This window comes from Brachyhypopomus gauderio, chromosome 7 (assembly GCF_052324685.1).
Source record: "Brachyhypopomus gauderio isolate BG-103 chromosome 7, BGAUD_0.2, whole genome shotgun sequence".
NCBI classification, from domain to species: Eukaryota; Metazoa; Chordata; class Actinopteri; order Gymnotiformes; family Hypopomidae; genus Brachyhypopomus; species Brachyhypopomus gauderio.
The window spans coordinates 9,579,397-9,595,390 of NC_135217.1; the positions used below are offsets into that span (position 1 = coordinate 9,579,397).

Genomic DNA, 15,994 nt, shown 5'->3' on the forward strand with positions numbered 1-15,994 from the left:
GATTCGGTGTTCTTTTATGGGGTTTGTTAGTTTGTTTTCGTTTGTTAGCCTCTAAGCTGTAGGATGCACTAATCTACTCATCAATGTCTTGGGGAGAAAAACAGAATGAGAGGAAGAACTTTCCAAACTGTCTCTTTGGGAGCACTAGTTTATAAAGGCGTTATTTTTAAGGTTTATGCCAGCCAATGATTTGCTGTTTGTTTCTTTGTTTTAAACCTGTGGGGATACCACTGAATGATCGAGTCCGCATTTGTCTGCTGTCGGTGGCCAAGCCGTAGTGCTCCGTGAGGCTAAGTCCACCCACACTCCCCAATCGCGCCATCACTACGGCTCTGTGTACACACTCTAGGGTTACTCTAGGGCTGGTTTAACCCTAACCCTAGGTAGATGGGGAGATACAGGGCAAACTTTCATCACAGGGCAAGAAATACCACGCGCTGCAGGGCTTGGTTAAGGGTGAACAGAGTTGTGCAAATCGAATCTGTCAAGGCAGCGGCTGCCTAACGGCAAAATAGGGGGAAGATAGTTGGATCCAAAGTACACCTGACAGGCCTTTCTCTGAAGACCTGCAGAATTAGGGCTCTGCAGCTGCCTTAGACCCTGGGCCCCTTGGCATCCAGTTGCTCGGGCTCTGTAGTTCCTTCCAAACAGTGGTGTGGACAAGCAGGAGGCCCAGAACAGCTCCAGACCTTTTGTGTACGCTCCTCACAACAGTTCCCCCATCTCTTCCGCCCTCCCGTTCGACTCAGAGAGGACACCACAGCGTCCCAGACGCCTTCTGACGGACAAAAGGTGAGTCCTGAATGATCAAACTGTTAAACTTCTCCTAACATAACACAGTGATGCTTCCGACGGGCACGGTCGCACGCCGGCTGTTGGAGAACAGACCCCATGGTTTCACAACAGTCAGGGGGCAGCAGGGTCCTGTCTGCCTCTCGCCTCTGACGACTGACCCCTAATGACTGACTGGAAAGCCACAGAGAGCAGGTGGAGCCTACAGCTAGCACAAAGAAGCTTCATATCTGCTGGGTAATGAGGCATTTAATGTAATTAAACCTTCAAACTACAGTGAGGTACATCTAGAGAGGTCTCAGGTTTTGTCTATTACTCAGGCTCTCACATTCATAACTTAAGTTCTAGAAGATGCTAGAATCATAGTAATGGAAGGGGGTTGTAAGAGGATCTAGTAATCCCTTCAAAAGCACATTTGGACAAAGATAAACACCTTGTGGACAAAATTAACACACATCACATTGCCATGAATCTTTTTTTTCTTTCTTTCTTTAAGGAAAGGGGGAAAATCCTTCCATAAAAATAAAAATACATTAACAGATGCTCTTCCCTAGAGGAACAAACATACATCTTTCAGTATGACTGTGTGTATACACTGTCTCTAGGAATCAAACCCAAAGCTTTGGGGCACTAGCACCGACTGCTTGGCCAGGTGCACTACAGGAACAGGCTTAGTAGATAAAGTCCAGTAGATTGAATCAGACATCAACTATAGCTCCAAACCACTGTAATACATTACAGAAGATTTTGTCAACACCTTCATTAGGTGTTGACAAAACATAGCTCAGCTTCACATTAGCTACTTAGTTGGAATTTCCAATCAATTCCTCTCTGAGGAAAACCACTAGATATTCTGTATGGAATCCTTAATTGTCCTTTGGTATTTGAGATTTTAATGCCATTTAGTGGATGGGTGGAAGTCAAAATAAAAAAGGCAGGTTTCCTACAAAGCAGTATACAACATACATTTAGAAGAAAAGGTATTGGAGCATCAGATAAATGAAATAAATTAAACATGCAAATAAAAAGATTAGTCATTGTTCTAAATTTCCAATTTGTTATATTTTATTATAAAACTAAAGATTTGTTCTGCACCCCTATAAACCTACATACCTTTAAAAGAGAACGTAGAGCGTGATGCATGCTCAAAAATGTCGGTGTCATCAAACCATTTTGAAAAAAAGCTAAATCTTCATCAAAATGACATTTTGTTTTCTGGGGGGTTTATTGTCGTCATTTATGTTAAATTAGTTTCGGGTTCAGCACCATTAAATGGCATCAAAATCTGAGATACTTATATGACAATTGCTCAAATTGGTGTGAAATGACCCTTATGTCACAACAGACCTAAACAAAACCTTTTGGGGTTTGTTGAGCACTGATAATGTTTACTTTTACAAACACACACCTACCTTAAAAAAAGAAGCTCTGCTAAAGCAATTCATACCTATTAATACCTAACTGAAATGAACCCTTCTGCCAAAAATGCCAGCATGCCTACCAACTAATTACATACAAATGGGGGTCAATTACCTTAATTTGGCTTGTATAATAGTAACCTGGGTACCTTTGGTGTGTCAAGAGGAAATGATAGGACATGTTTGGGTGAGCTGTTCCAACGGTAATGAGTCCCTCAGAACAAAGCTGTCCTGGCAGATGGGTAAAAATATCTAGTGCCCGTCCGGCCCCGCAGAGAGCGCTATGTTAGTGCTCAGCTGTTAAATATCCATCCTCTGTCCCAGTCTCCTAGCACGCGTGGTCAATTTTTAATGAGATTATTGATTAACCATCTCTCCATGAATCTGCCTGGAACATCCGTGTCAGGGGGGAAACTTGCTGGTTTTGAGAAAACACGGAGGAAAGGAAAAGGAAGACAAACTATATGTATTTCAAAACAGAATTTTCATTTCTCAGCATTTTTTTCAATTTTGGATCAGATACCGAGGGGTTGACAGTGGTTCAAAATAAAACAAATCGCAAACAGCAGTCTTTAGTTGTTTTGTTGTTTAAAGTCCCACTGTACTCACAGAATATCTTTACACAGAGTAAAAACATTCTCTACTTTATATTGGTGAGATGAAGCCAGAGTTCAGCTGATGAGCACGAAGGGAAGAGGAAGACCGGTGAGGTCCGCTAACAAGATGACCGATAGGACTGCAAACTAATGTATTTCGCTCCATCCTGATGTAAGTGGTGTTCATGCCGTAGGGGCCCCATGTCTGGCTTGCATCTGCTGTCTAATCGAGTTTGATCAGGACCAGAGTCACACCCAGAGAGCAACTGAAAGAGCCCACTTTAAGAAGCAGTGTTTGACAGACACTGAAGAGCTAACGTGTTGTAGTCTATTGGCTGCCTGCTCCCCTTCCAAGACATGCAAGCTCTTTGTTGTTCAGAGCGTTTCTGAATGCTCCAAGCTCTTTAGAGAGACATTATTTGGATGAAGATTTATTGCCATATCTGTGGTATCTAAATCACACCTCTGTCCTCAACACAGCCCTCATGTCTGATATTTTTCATTTAAAGTTATTAATCTATAAATAGATCTTGAAATGTGCTTTAAAAAGAAGGTGCCCTATGAAGGGAACTGGCTATAAAAGGAACACAGCCCCCTTCAAGTGTACCACAGATCATGTGTCGCAGATAAATGAGGGTTTACTGCACTGCGTGTCATTTAAGGCTAAAAGTCTGCAGTAAAAGCAATGTAAACTTAAGGCAGCATGGATTCAATGTTTCGTGCTTAAAAAAAAAAAAAATCCTCCAAAAAGTGTCATTTTGGATTTTTGAATTTTTCCTTACTCGTATATCCGAGCATAAAAAGGTGTCTTAAGCAATTCATACCACTGCACTCCACCTAAATGCATCAAAATAAATAAATTTCACTGGTATCCCAGCACATACATACAAATTAGCCACATTCTCTTATATGGCTGCAAAGCAAACTCTCACTCTTGCACACCTAAGTCCCGGTCCTCAAAAACACAAACAAACAAACAAACAAAAACAGCCAGTACATTTCTTTTGTTTTTGCAATGACTTCATGTAGCACAGTGATTCCCGACCCATGTTGAAGGTAGAAAGGTTGCACGTGGTTCCCCTGCTCCTTGTTCACATTTCCAGGCGACTCTTTGCACCTCTGGTGGTTTCATTTTCATTTAATGTGTGCGTATATATATATATATATATATATATATATATATATATATATATATATATATATATATATATATATATATATATATATATATATATATATATTAGCTCTTGGGTGGGATGACCATCACTGGATCCCCAGTCCTAGGTCTCCACATGAGGACCTGTGCATCGTTGGCATTGGGCTTGACCATGGCATTGGGGGGGATGGGTTCGTTCTTACCCAGCACCTGGGGCTGCTGCTGGGTCAAGGGCTCGCGCAGCCTGGCCCTCTTGCCCAGGGGCTTGTCCGGGTCCACTTCGATGTGCAGCTTCATGCGCCAGCGCACGGTCTGCAGCACCAGCGTCTCCCCCGACGCCTGGTTGATGGCCACGAGCCACGTGGTGAAGCTCTGGTCCCGCCAGATGCTGCTAAGCATGGGCACGTTGCTGTCGCTCACAGGCACGCCCCACGTCACGCTCGGGTAGAAGTTGTCGTTCATGCTGACCGTGAACTTGGTGTCTTTCTTGGTGGGGCCGGTGATGGTGCAAGTCTCCGTGGTGTTACCGTACCAGGGGTAGTTGACACCGTCCGAGTCACTGATAGCTTGGATCTTACTGTCACGCAGGTCTGGTAGCTCCCAGCTTGACCTGTAGGACAGAAACAGGGATGAGTGCTTTGGACGAGAGCCATGGCGACTGGGCTCAATTAGGACAAACCACCACTAAAGTTCACCGAGTCAAGGGTTTTGGGTAACCATGACAAACTGGTGAGAAAGGACGTATTGGAGCAGAAGTTGCCAAAGGCTACTTAGGGCAAGTTAAAGATAGCATAGTGCCTGCACCACATTTTCATGGTTGAGGATTTCTAGGTTAGAGGGGAGGGGATTAAAGACATCTCTTCTTCAAAGAACATCGTTGGCCATTGTAAACAGCGTGCTCCCAACGACTCTCAAGATCATCTGGCTTGCCTAGTAAATCACTCCAACAATGGCAGGTATTATCACGCCACACAAAGATCAGCAAGGACATCGGTGCCCAGCTGGAGGGAAGATCCTGGACGCCCAGCCCAGCCCGGCAATCTGTCCTGCCACTGCAAGAAAGAGTCGACCTTGTTCACTCAGAACTCGCAGATCAGCAGTATGGCTCTGACTAGCCCACAGCAGTGCTAGATTAAGGCAGAGTGCTTGCATATATATGTAACAGCAGTGACATTAAAAAAAAAGAGGTCAAGCTAAAATGTTTTATGCTTTCATCCGTTTTCAGTCTGGAAAGCTAATATCACAAACAGCTGCTGGAAAGAAGTATAAAATGAATACACAAATTACACATGAAACAAGAGTTGCTGCTTACTGCAGTACTGCACAATGTGTTCAACCCACCAAAATAAGAGCACGCCCATGCACACTTTTCGCTGTGAAGGGCAGGTTTTCTGCAGCACCGAAGCAGAAGCAAACATGCACATATACCATGTGGGTTTTTTTTTTTTTTTTTTTTTACAGACTTCCTGTCTTATGATGACAATGATCGACTATAATGTTCACCAAGGGCTTCTTTACTCAACACCAGAAATGAAACCACTGGTTTAAAACCCAGAGGCTGCACTCGTGTGCCAGAGCACAACTTCTCCATTTACATTTAATGGATGATCTAATGCTGAAAGACGAGTGGCTAATCAATGTGTCTGCACGACAGCATGCATTTTAACATGGAGCTGTTAATTAGCAGGTCAAAGTGCATCGTACAGACTGGCTGGAACCTCAATGAATGGGACTCTCATTGTTATTCTTAGATGGTAAATAACTGAATGGGACATAACTAAATAACTATATAACTAAATACATGCCTACTGTACACCAGCATTGATATTACAGGCCAATGACCAGATTCTGTATAAACTGTTAAATTTACACTGGTAGTTTAATCATGTCTTACAGTCAATATAGTTCCACTATGCATTATGTAATGTGTATATATAGCAAAAATTTATTCAAAATATTTTTTCTTAGTTCTACTCTATTTTGTTTACTTGTTGCTATGGCTGTGTTAATATGCCATCTACTGCCAAGACAGACTCTTTAAGTGAAGTGTTGGTTTATTTAAAAATATATATTCTGGACGTGATTTGTGTATTGCGTATTGCATTTAATGGCAACGGCGGACGTGTAATGTTCAGATGACTTTAAAAGGCACACTGGCATGGAGAGGCAGACACGTGGAAGGTTCATATGAGCACAAGCGGACCACACATCAGCTGGAGTGACCCCGCGTTCATCCGTCAGCATGTGTGCGAGACAAGGCGACGCGAGGAATTACATCTCGATCGGCTGGTGCACCTTACGCAACTTCGCTCATAAATCTGTGTAGAACTAGTCATGTCTGGACCCCTGACCTGCACGGGTTACGTTGGGGAGAAACCAGGTCTTAGAATCAACAATCTTCACATTGCATTGGTAAGTAATTTCAAGAAGAAAGAATTTGGGACAAACTCCCAAGAGTCCCTAAAAGGCAGAAGTGAATATAAAGGATTATTCAGTAGTTCTTAAAGGGTGATGGCATGGAGTGCATGTGGTATATTCTAATTCAAGGCATTGTGTCTTGTTCTTATTCCAGCTATGCTGTTTCTGATAAATGCTAAAATGGGAGGGTTACTGGAAGAAAGAGCCTGCTTAATGTCCGCCCATGTACAGGACGCAGCACAGCTGGCATTTAAGCCGAAAGGACCTGGCCTCCCAGCTAAAGGACCTTCAGCTGTTTTCATCAGGCATGCAGTTACGGGCCGGTCCTTGATTACAGATAATTCTGTCATTCATCATTACAAATAATAAAATCACCATTTCCAACACTGGAACCCAAATTAATATATTACAATTAACTACCCACAGTATGATGTGTATAAGGAATCCCACACAGGGTCTGCACAAGCTTCTGAACCTTGAATAAACATTGTTCGTCATTTCCAATATGTTGTTCTAAGGTATGACACTAATGGGATTTTTTGTTTTTTTTTTGTTTTTTTGGTCAAGAAATAGGGCAAAGTGAAGTTCCTCCAACAGGAAGTGGGACATGAGCGGTAGTAGCAGCATGTGTGCTACATAAAGTCATCAAATGTCTTGGCTGCATGATGCAAAATGAAACCACCAACAGTCTCTGCGTTTTATGCTTCCTCCAAACTGCTTGCATGTACAATTATGGATTTTCCTGTAGTTAAAACTTTCTAAGCAAGGCTTCACCAAATGTAACCCTTCTGCCAAAAGTCAGACCTAAAGGTTATAGGGAAATGTAGCAAATGTGCTCTGCATATTCAGGGCTATTTTTATATGATGTACTGTCAACAGCAGTGTTATTCAGTAACCTAAAACCAGTGTTTATGAACGCTAAAATCCTATTTCTGTGAAATTACACAATTAAAATTTTTATTAATATTAATTTTACCTTTGATTCTGGACAGGTGCTAAGATATTTCCTTTCTAAAGTTTAGACGTTAACTGTATTTTTTTTTTCTTTTCAGTGAAGTTATACCAACATATCTAGTTCCTTAAATATGTTATTCGATGGTGTAAGTGTTTTAAAGTTTTGCCTTTTTAAAGCAGCTCTAAGCGGTCTCATGGCGTGAATGCAGCTTGGCGTTACAGTTATTGGCACCGTGCACTCACATGTCAAAAGTGAGATGTATAGTTTCCCGGCCTGTTGCGAAAGACGATGTTGATATGTCAGAATTCGCACTTCCCAAAGTATCCAGAATTTGTTCAGGTGCTACATCTTTAGTTCCTACGATAAACGGTGCGGTTTTCGCAAGACATTTTGAACATGTTTGGTTTGTGGTTGATGAGAGTAGACGTGCGCCGCACCAGGTTTGTTAGATACACGTTATCAGAAGCATTACGCACGTATTGGCTATCTTGTTTTATTTTTCTGCGGGATTGTGCGAGTCTGCACCTTGTGATAACTTTTAAATACAAGCGCATATGTATGCATTATACATTTCTCTCATTAGCATCGGATGCTGTACGGTGGATTTTGGATTCTTCTTTTTGAAAGACACACTGAACACGGAAATGTGCTTTTGGAGAGCAGCGGAAACTGCACGCGCGTTGGGGCAGCGCGTGAACAGATCTTCAACCTGTCCATCACACCAAGACTAAAACCTTCCACTGACACAAGTGTGAGCACTATTTCACGACTGCCATCAAACCCTCAAATTCTCAAAAGTTACAATGCTGCCGAGAAGGTACTCACATCCCCTTCGATCCGTATTTGTTGTAGAACTCCATGTGGTTGCACGCTTGGATCCACCCAACGGTCCAGGTCTCCTTGGCGGCCACCGGCGGCACCAGTACGCGAGCCGCCGCTCGGAAGTGCGGTGTACGGTAGCGCAGGACCACGCTGGAGGACTCGTCGATGCTGGTAGGGTTGGGATCGATGGAGCAGTTCACCTCCAGGACGATGATACTCTCACGGAAGCTCTTTGGATTACACCTAATGCTCTGAATGCAGCCCATTGCATTTAACAGCAATAAGATCCACGAAAATGTCCGAGCGTCTGAAGGAGACTGACGCATGGAAACTATCTCCGCAAAAATTGCATCCGTATTTTGTTCTTTCACTGGAGAAAAATAATTAATGGTGCAGTTACATTGATGACTCCCCTATCTGTTGTTTCTTCTTCCTCTTCTAATGATATTTGAGGCGTTTAATTCAGGAGCTCATTTTGAGATGTCAGTAGGCTATCGCAATAGTTCCTCTGTGCACTTGTGCCGAGTTTCGAGCTTCATGGCATGTCCCCTGTCACACCATGATCTCTACAAATGCAACTTTCTTTACCTCGTCCTCCTTCAGCCGCGTGCAGACGTCTCGAGCGCTACGGTGCCACGCGCACGTGTGTTCTATGACATTCCGGCGCGTCTCGTATGGCACGAGATCAATTTATGGCCTCATAGAGACTACCGGCTGATCCCGAGCTAAGCACAGTTTACAGAAACTGCTAACGTAACATTTCGACGTCATACTTTATCCAGTATTGCAGAATTATTGATATAAAACTGCTTATGACAAGGATGCGTTCCACGCGTACCTTTTGAAATAATTATCATAAACACCTGAAAAAGCACAATAACTATTAGCCTAATTGATTCGAATTATGAGAACTTTATGACAGGGCATTTTATATAAAACATCTCTTCGTTAAATAATGCGGTCTTATGGTGTCCTTATTACGTTATAATATTGACATTTGTAATATTGTTCCCTTTTGCACTAGAAAATGTAGCTAGCTCAAATTTTATGCACGCAAATGCGCCAACTAAGTAACAGACTAAATACGGTAGTGGCAGAAATAAAAACTGCCGTTCTTACTGACATAATTTCCTCTAATTAATAATATAACTGTGGTTGGTATCTCTGGTTATGCCGGTCGACAGAAATGCAAATTTATTTAGATTATCTCCAAAACTCTGATGAGGTGAAATACACAAACCGTGCAACTGTCCGAAGTATTCCCTAGTAAAAATTCTGAAATTAAAGAGTTGCAGTGTGCTTGGTAGAAGACGTTTTAATCTTGATTTTCCTGCATGTTTGGTTGTGTTCAATCCCGTCGAACAGTACAGACTTTAATCCTGTTCCGTTTCTTTGTCCTCTGAATATTAAAAAAGTGGAGTCAGCGTCCTCAAAATTCAGTGGCACTACCGCAACATTCCAAAGGCAACCGGGTCAACTTTCTGCAGCCCATCTGTGCAGGCGATAAAAATATGCGATAGTAAAAATTAATTGGACACATTAACATTTTAGATAACAGGAACGACATTCCTTCTTGTCTCTTGGTTGGTCTATGCACCCCAACCTAATTCGGTCCCACTATTTTCCTTGCCTAATAATTTCACTGCAGCGTGTATACTCTTCATCCAGCCACACTGTTTCAAATGACAAGGATCAAGCCCCTTTATTTTAAGTGCCTCCAAAGACACTTCCCCTCCACGAAGAAGAGCATTCTGGGTAATGTAGTGTAACGCCTGGTTTTTGAACGGCTTTCGATCAATATTTTGGGAGCGCTGTGATGATGCAGATGTATGTGTGATTTTTTTTATTATTATTTATTTCTTGTTTTATTAACGTCGTTAAAATGCAAAATAACTGCTGATTTGGTCTAAATTATAAACTAAATTATAAATTTTCTAGACTGCAAGAGTAGGGCATAAATTAAACTCAGAGATACGTCCTAGAATTTCCGGTGTGTTTTAATTAGCACGTGCTAAGTGGACCTATCCCAATTAACATCATTATATTGTGTGAGATGGTCATGTTCATTTTATGTAAACCTTCTTTTTATGCACCTTACAAAACGGCAATCCTCAAACCGGAAAAGCCTGGGACAGAAGGTGTCGGGGATTCTGCGCTGTGAGAGGTTTGGTGGATGTTAGCCATTAAAATGACAATATACCATCTATTGTGTTAATAAAGAGACATAGGATACAGTATCCTGGTGGACACCACAATGCATATCAGGGTGGCGGTCTCCATCGCTCCAAATAGAACTCGCAGATATCTGCATTCCAGTCGCACCTTCTCGATGCCGGAGTGAGAAGACCTTCCTAACGCTGCGGTAGGCTTTAAAAGGCTTTTGTCCTTGGTTTAGCTTCTAAGCATCAAGCAGATATATTTATTAGATATTGCTTTTGTGATCAGTGGATATAGGTCACATGTGTCGCCGACGTTGTATCAGCCTAGGTTTTCATAATATAATCCGCCTAATACTGTTGATATTGGTGATGGTTTTGTGTCTGTGTTTTTCTTTCTTAGGTTCATTTGCACCCTTTGTCTTAATATAAACAACGCATACGCATTCCCACACGGCTAAATATATCCGACAGGCTTTTGTCAAAACGGTTCCAAATCACACCCCCCATCGCGCTTACGACATATTCGGTGTCTTCTACGTACGACATATTCGGTGTCTTCCATCTTCTATACATCAAAACAAACGGACGTCAAACGGACGTTACAAAAATGCCCATTAATCAGAACCGAACCAGAGCGCGCGACCGCGGTAACGTCCTCGGCAGACCGGAGTTCATATCACTGAACCAGCCCCTACGGAGCGGCGGTGGCGAGAACCGGGCGGCATCCAGAAGAGCCGGACAAGCTAAGAACCAGCAAAACCAACAGAACGACCCTCCGCACGAGCCTACGGACGGAACCAAGGACCGTAAAGAGCCCCAACGAATGCCGGAGGAAGATTGCATGCAGCTCAATCCGTCCTTTAAAGGGATTGCTATGAACTCGCTACTGGCCATCGACATACACCTGTCCAAGCGGCTCGGGGTCTGCGCCTACACCTCGTCTTCGTGGGGGAGCGTCCGTTCCATGGTCACTCTTCTCGCGCTCACTGGACACGGCATCACGTGGATCTGTGGTACTCTGGTGTGTCTCACGAGGAGTAATACCCTCGCGGGGCAGGAGGTGCTGGTCAATCTACTGCTGGGTAAATGCACTAAAACATCGTTTTTTTCTCGTGAAATATAGTGTACACTGTCTGGAAAGAAATATATCCTGTGTCAGTGCAGTTTGTGTGTCACACAGAACAGAGAGACAGAGACAGAATGAGAAGTCTTAACCACCAATCAATGAAACCAGTGCTAAACCAATCTCAGTCTTGCACGTTTGCATACTGCCTACAGTATTGTGTGCTCAAGCATTACATTGAATCTCACAAGTGCAATCTCACAAACACAAAATGCTAACGCAAGAGTGTCGTCCTCAAACTCATCACCTAAAAGTTATCTAAACGTTTGTGATGAGGCTATTTTCACAGCCATTCAAATAGAAAAATGCAGTTTTTGAGTTAACGGTTTCACTAGGTTATGCAACACCAGGCCAACCTGGTGAAAGATAATATACCGAATGATCAGTGCACAGGTGCAGAAGAGCTGTGGTCAGTTTTCCAACATGTCCAACCAATGGTTACAGATTTATTTTTGATGATCTGGTTTTTAACAGCAGTACAAAATGAAGTGTATTACACACTCCATACTTCCTTCACAGGTCATTACATCATTGTTCAGTGTTGTCATCAGTACTCTCTTTAGTTTGCGAACTCATCAGCAAGAAGTTACTGTGGCATCAGATGCACAAGATGCATTTCAGCACCCAGCAGTTCAGATCCCAGCAGTTCAGCACCCAGCCAGAGCCGGAGTGGCTAATCGGGAGATTCGGGAGGATTCCCGATGGGCCGGCTCATGTCAATCTCTAGTTTGGGCAGATTGGGAGAGGAAAATAATTTTGGGCCATATTTGGGCATGAAACTCCTGGGCTGAAAAAGTGGCCCACTCCGGCCCTGCACCCAGCAGTTCAGCGCCCAGCAGTTCAGCACCCAGCAGTTCAGCGCCCAGCAGTTCAGCGTCCAGCAGTTCAGCGTCCAGCAGTTCAGCGTCCAGCAGTTCAGCACCCAGCAGTTCAGCGCCCAGCAGTTCAGCGGTCCCACTGTTTCAGATTTTTCAGATTCTAGCACACCTGCTCCAGCTCATGAAAAGCTTGATAATTAACTGAAAACTGCATCAAGCATACAAAGTTGAAACTGTGTCGCCTCAGGACTGGAACTGAAAGTAGAGTTTTGTTTTAAACTATGATTCCCATCCATGGTTAACTTGTGTCCAGAAAACCTGTCTCATGTATATTATTTTTTTTATTATGTCCAGATGGACTTTAAATTTCAATTAACTGCATTGCACATTACAGTTTCAAGTGTGGCACGTACTGGCATTTAATGTCCTTTGGCCGAAGGAGTTAATGCATAGCCGTAGGAAGAGAGTGGAGTGTAAGAATCACAGAAAGCTGTGAGGAGACAGGTGTGAAAACTCAACAGAATATGTAGCAATTTGCAGTAACATATCTTTTAGCTGTGGCATTAGTTCTGTTTAAAGATGTAATATAGGATTGCTGGTTGGATCAGTATGGAAACTCAGCACAGATCCATACGATAAATTGCACTGTAATTAGGAAGCAGGCTGTGTCTTAGTGGATCAATTAGTGAATTAATTAGGGAGACGACGTTTTGGCTTTACAATGGTGTATTTCACAGGAGAGTCTCATTACAGTGTGTATTGCTAGGCAGTAAGCGTCCTAGATAAAGTCTACAGACTAGAAGGATGGCAGTATAGCTGAACTTCATTACAAGTCTTCATGGTATTTGATCAACTACGTGAGGTCTTTGATACTAATCTGCAATTACATTTACATTTATGGCATTTGGCATACGCCCTTATGCAGAGCGACTTACATTTTTATCTCATTTTTATACAAGTGAGCAATTGAGGGTTAAGGGCCTTGCTCAGGGGCACCTCAGTCATGGCCTCGGGTCTGGGAATCGAACCCACAACCCTCCGGTCACAAGACCAGTTCCCTATTACTATTGTACTGCATAGTACTGGATTAGCGTTGGCCCTGTACCCTTTGTTGACCTTTTTGTTGTTAATAACACGTTGTTTGAGATGAATAACATTTATTGTAATTGACAACACTTCCTGTACTTTCAGCTCTATTTCTTGACATCATGACTGTGGCGGGAGTCCAGAAACTCGTCAAGCGCAAAGGACCATGGGAAATGAGCCCTGGCTTGCTGGACTATGTGGCCATGGACATCTATTCATTCCCCGCAGCCCACGCCAGCAGGGCGGCGATGGTGTCCAAGTTCCTGCTCTCCCACCTGGTCCTGGCTGTGCCGTTGCGTATCCTGCTGGTGCTGTGGGCCTTCCTGGTGGGGCTGTCCCGGGTGCTTCTGGGAAGGCACCACGTGACGGACATGGCGTGCGGCTTTGCCCTCGGCCTCCTCCAATTCAGCCTGGTGGAGACGGTCTGGCTGTCCTCCGGCGCGTGCCAGACTCTCATCTCCATAGGAACGCTCAGCTGGAGCCCGTTCCATTAGAGTGCGTGTCCATCACCAGGGGACAACTGAGAAGTTCCTACAGGCCCGTGAGCCGCTACCCACAACTGCAGGGCACGGCGCTTTAAGTCATACTGACTGCAAGAAGGAGACCTCGAAGTGCATATTAAATAAGGAGGAAATAATCACAAGAAGTCAGTTAACTAGATTAACACTGCAATTTTATTTGATCTGTATAAGATCAGATGTGATAATTACTTGACCTATTAAACTTGCCGCTCGTGGTAGCAGGGGAATTGGGGACGCATCTCATTTCTTAATCTCTCCAGCTTCTCTCTTTGACCAGTTTCTCTTACATTATTCTGTAAAGCTGACGTGCTTAATCCAAATACCACAAATTCCAGTTCACCTTCGTATGTTTGCCAGTTTTGCTTCTCAGCATTTGACCTCTAATACAGACCTCAGTGCCAGTGTACAAATGCAGTGATGTGGGCATTCTTTGCTAGCTGTGAGTGATGTGCGGTGACGGATATGTCGGTGAAGGGCTCGTGGATGTGAAGGGGGTGGAGAGGACTGAGAGGGTGGAGAGGACTGAGAGGGTGGGGAGGGTGGGGAGGGCTTCCACACAGGTGCTGTTGGCACACACGTCATTTACATGTCAGTCCCAGCTTCTGTCCACCCATGACACCGTTTCAAAAAAGCATGAATGTCCACAAAGAGAACTGTGTCATCCATAATCCATCAGTCACATGCTTTTGTTTATTAAGGCCCTGAGCAGCATACATGTACATTTCATGTGCAAATTCTCATTATCATATTATCACTACTTCATGCTTTGAGTGCTCAAAATGTTTTTTATGATTGATTTTGTTTGTTTGCTTGTCTGTTTGTTTTATCTGGCAGCAACTGCCTAACTGCTGTTTATTTTGGTGGGAAAGAGGGTGGTATCAGAATTTCAGCTTAAGGCATTATACAACCATGCATGCAATGTTTTATGATCAGGTAAATAATAATAATTACTTTCTATTGTTATACTTTCATTTTCAATTATGCATGTCCAATCTTGGTGTAGGATGAGAAATGTTATGAGAAAACTCATTTTTCATTGTTGTGATGTAACATTCTTACTTTATTAGTGCTCTATTAGTATTTTCATGTCTCTGAGCATACTGTATAAAATCAACTGTCTGCCATACATACATCTACATACTTATGTCTTCTTTCCTTCCTGAATATTTAACATATTTGATTTTGGTGTTTTGCAAGTGCAATTCTTAAACCCATAAAGACTTTGAACAATGTGCTAAAATAGTACATTTTATGTGGTGATGGAATATTCCATGACACCAATTAAAAATGCTATAAATACTTGATTATCTGTTGTGTTAATTATAGTCTGTATGCATGGTCTTACATAACCCATCACCGATCATGTGAACTTGTGGTGAAGTTAAGTTGGTGCTCATGTGATGATGGTTCTAGCTCTCTACATACAGTAGATAAGAGAGCTGCTTGCTCTTTGGTAGATTAGAGTATCAGGGTGACCCATATTCGTCTGGGTAACATCCATGTGGGTTCGCGTCTGTCACCCATCATGTTTAAAGAAGAACAGGAAAGATTGCGTCTGGGACAAACTCACTCGTGTCTCCTCTACAGCGTTGACAGTACAGTTGGCTTTATGCTTCCATCTGCACCATTTACTGTAATAAATCTAAGGACACCACTCAATATGCACTCATGGTAATAAAAAAATGGATGAATATTCTGATCTTCTCCGCAAATTTCATCCATTAGTCTAGCATCTAAATGCCTGCTTTGTTTATCCAAAGTGAGTCAGTTTCCAAGGAAACCGGCACACAGCCAGAAAAAAAGTTTAAAAACATACTAGATGAGATATATATATATATATATATATATATATATATATATATATATATATATATATATATATATATATAAATAGTGATAAGATCTTATAAAGTTCATAAGAAATGTATTTATTTTCTAAATTGCTCAATCCATTTCAGGGTCTCAAGTGTCCAGAAACTATTCACCCTGCACGGTGCCTGAGACAGTTGCTAACCATGGACAGGGCACATACATTGAGTCACCGTAGAAACACCAGTTGGGAAGGCAGGGGGAAACCACGGTAACCAAAGGAATCCCATGCAGACTCAGGAAGAACACATGAACACTACA

General features: G+C 42.7%; 2 protein-coding genes across 2 annotated transcripts; one reads left to right on the forward strand and one right to left on the reverse strand.

Moving 5' to 3' along the window:
* Positions 1-1,023: 1,023 nt before the first annotated feature.
* fam78ab (family with sequence similarity 78 member Ab) lies at positions 1,024-9,840 on the reverse strand. The gene is made up of 2 exons (XM_077011482.1): positions 8,161-9,840; positions 1,024-4,572 (listed from the first exon to the last, which is right to left on the reverse strand). The coding sequence occupies exons 1-2, from the start codon at positions 8,481-8,483 to the stop codon at positions 4,047-4,049; spliced, it is 849 nt and encodes a 282-aa protein (XP_076867597.1). The 5' UTR covers positions 8,484-9,840; the 3' UTR covers positions 1,024-4,046.
* On the forward strand, positions 9,820-14,990 carry LOC143518742 (inactive phospholipid phosphatase 7). The gene is made up of 4 exons (XM_077011481.1): positions 9,820-9,984; positions 10,378-10,519; positions 10,717-11,398; positions 13,449-14,990. The coding sequence occupies exons 3-4, from the start codon at positions 10,924-10,926 to the stop codon at positions 13,835-13,837; spliced, it is 864 nt and encodes a 287-aa protein (XP_076867596.1). The 5' UTR covers positions 9,820-9,984; positions 10,378-10,519; positions 10,717-10,923; the 3' UTR covers positions 13,838-14,990.
* The last annotated feature ends 1,004 nt before the right edge of the window (positions 14,991-15,994 follow it).

What these genes read in the sequence shown, in the direction of transcription:
- fam78ab (XM_077011482.1), bottom strand. Translation starts at nt 8,483, where the DNA reads ATGCGTCAGTCTCCTTCAGACGCTCGGACATTTTCGTGGATCTTATTG. An exon ending in AAATACGGATCGAAGGGGAT is followed by an intron (nt 4,573 to 8,160) that starts GTGAGTACCTTC and finishes TCTGTCCTACAG; the next exon opens with GTCAAGCTGGGAGCTACCAG.
- LOC143518742 (XM_077011481.1), top strand. Translation starts at nt 10,924, where the DNA reads ATGCCCATTAATCAGAACCGAACCAGAGCGCGCGACCGCGGTAACGTC. An exon ending in GCTGGTCAATCTACTGCTGG is followed by an intron (nt 11,399 to 13,448) that starts GTAAATGCACTA and finishes CTGTACTTTCAG; the next exon opens with CTCTATTTCTTGACATCATG.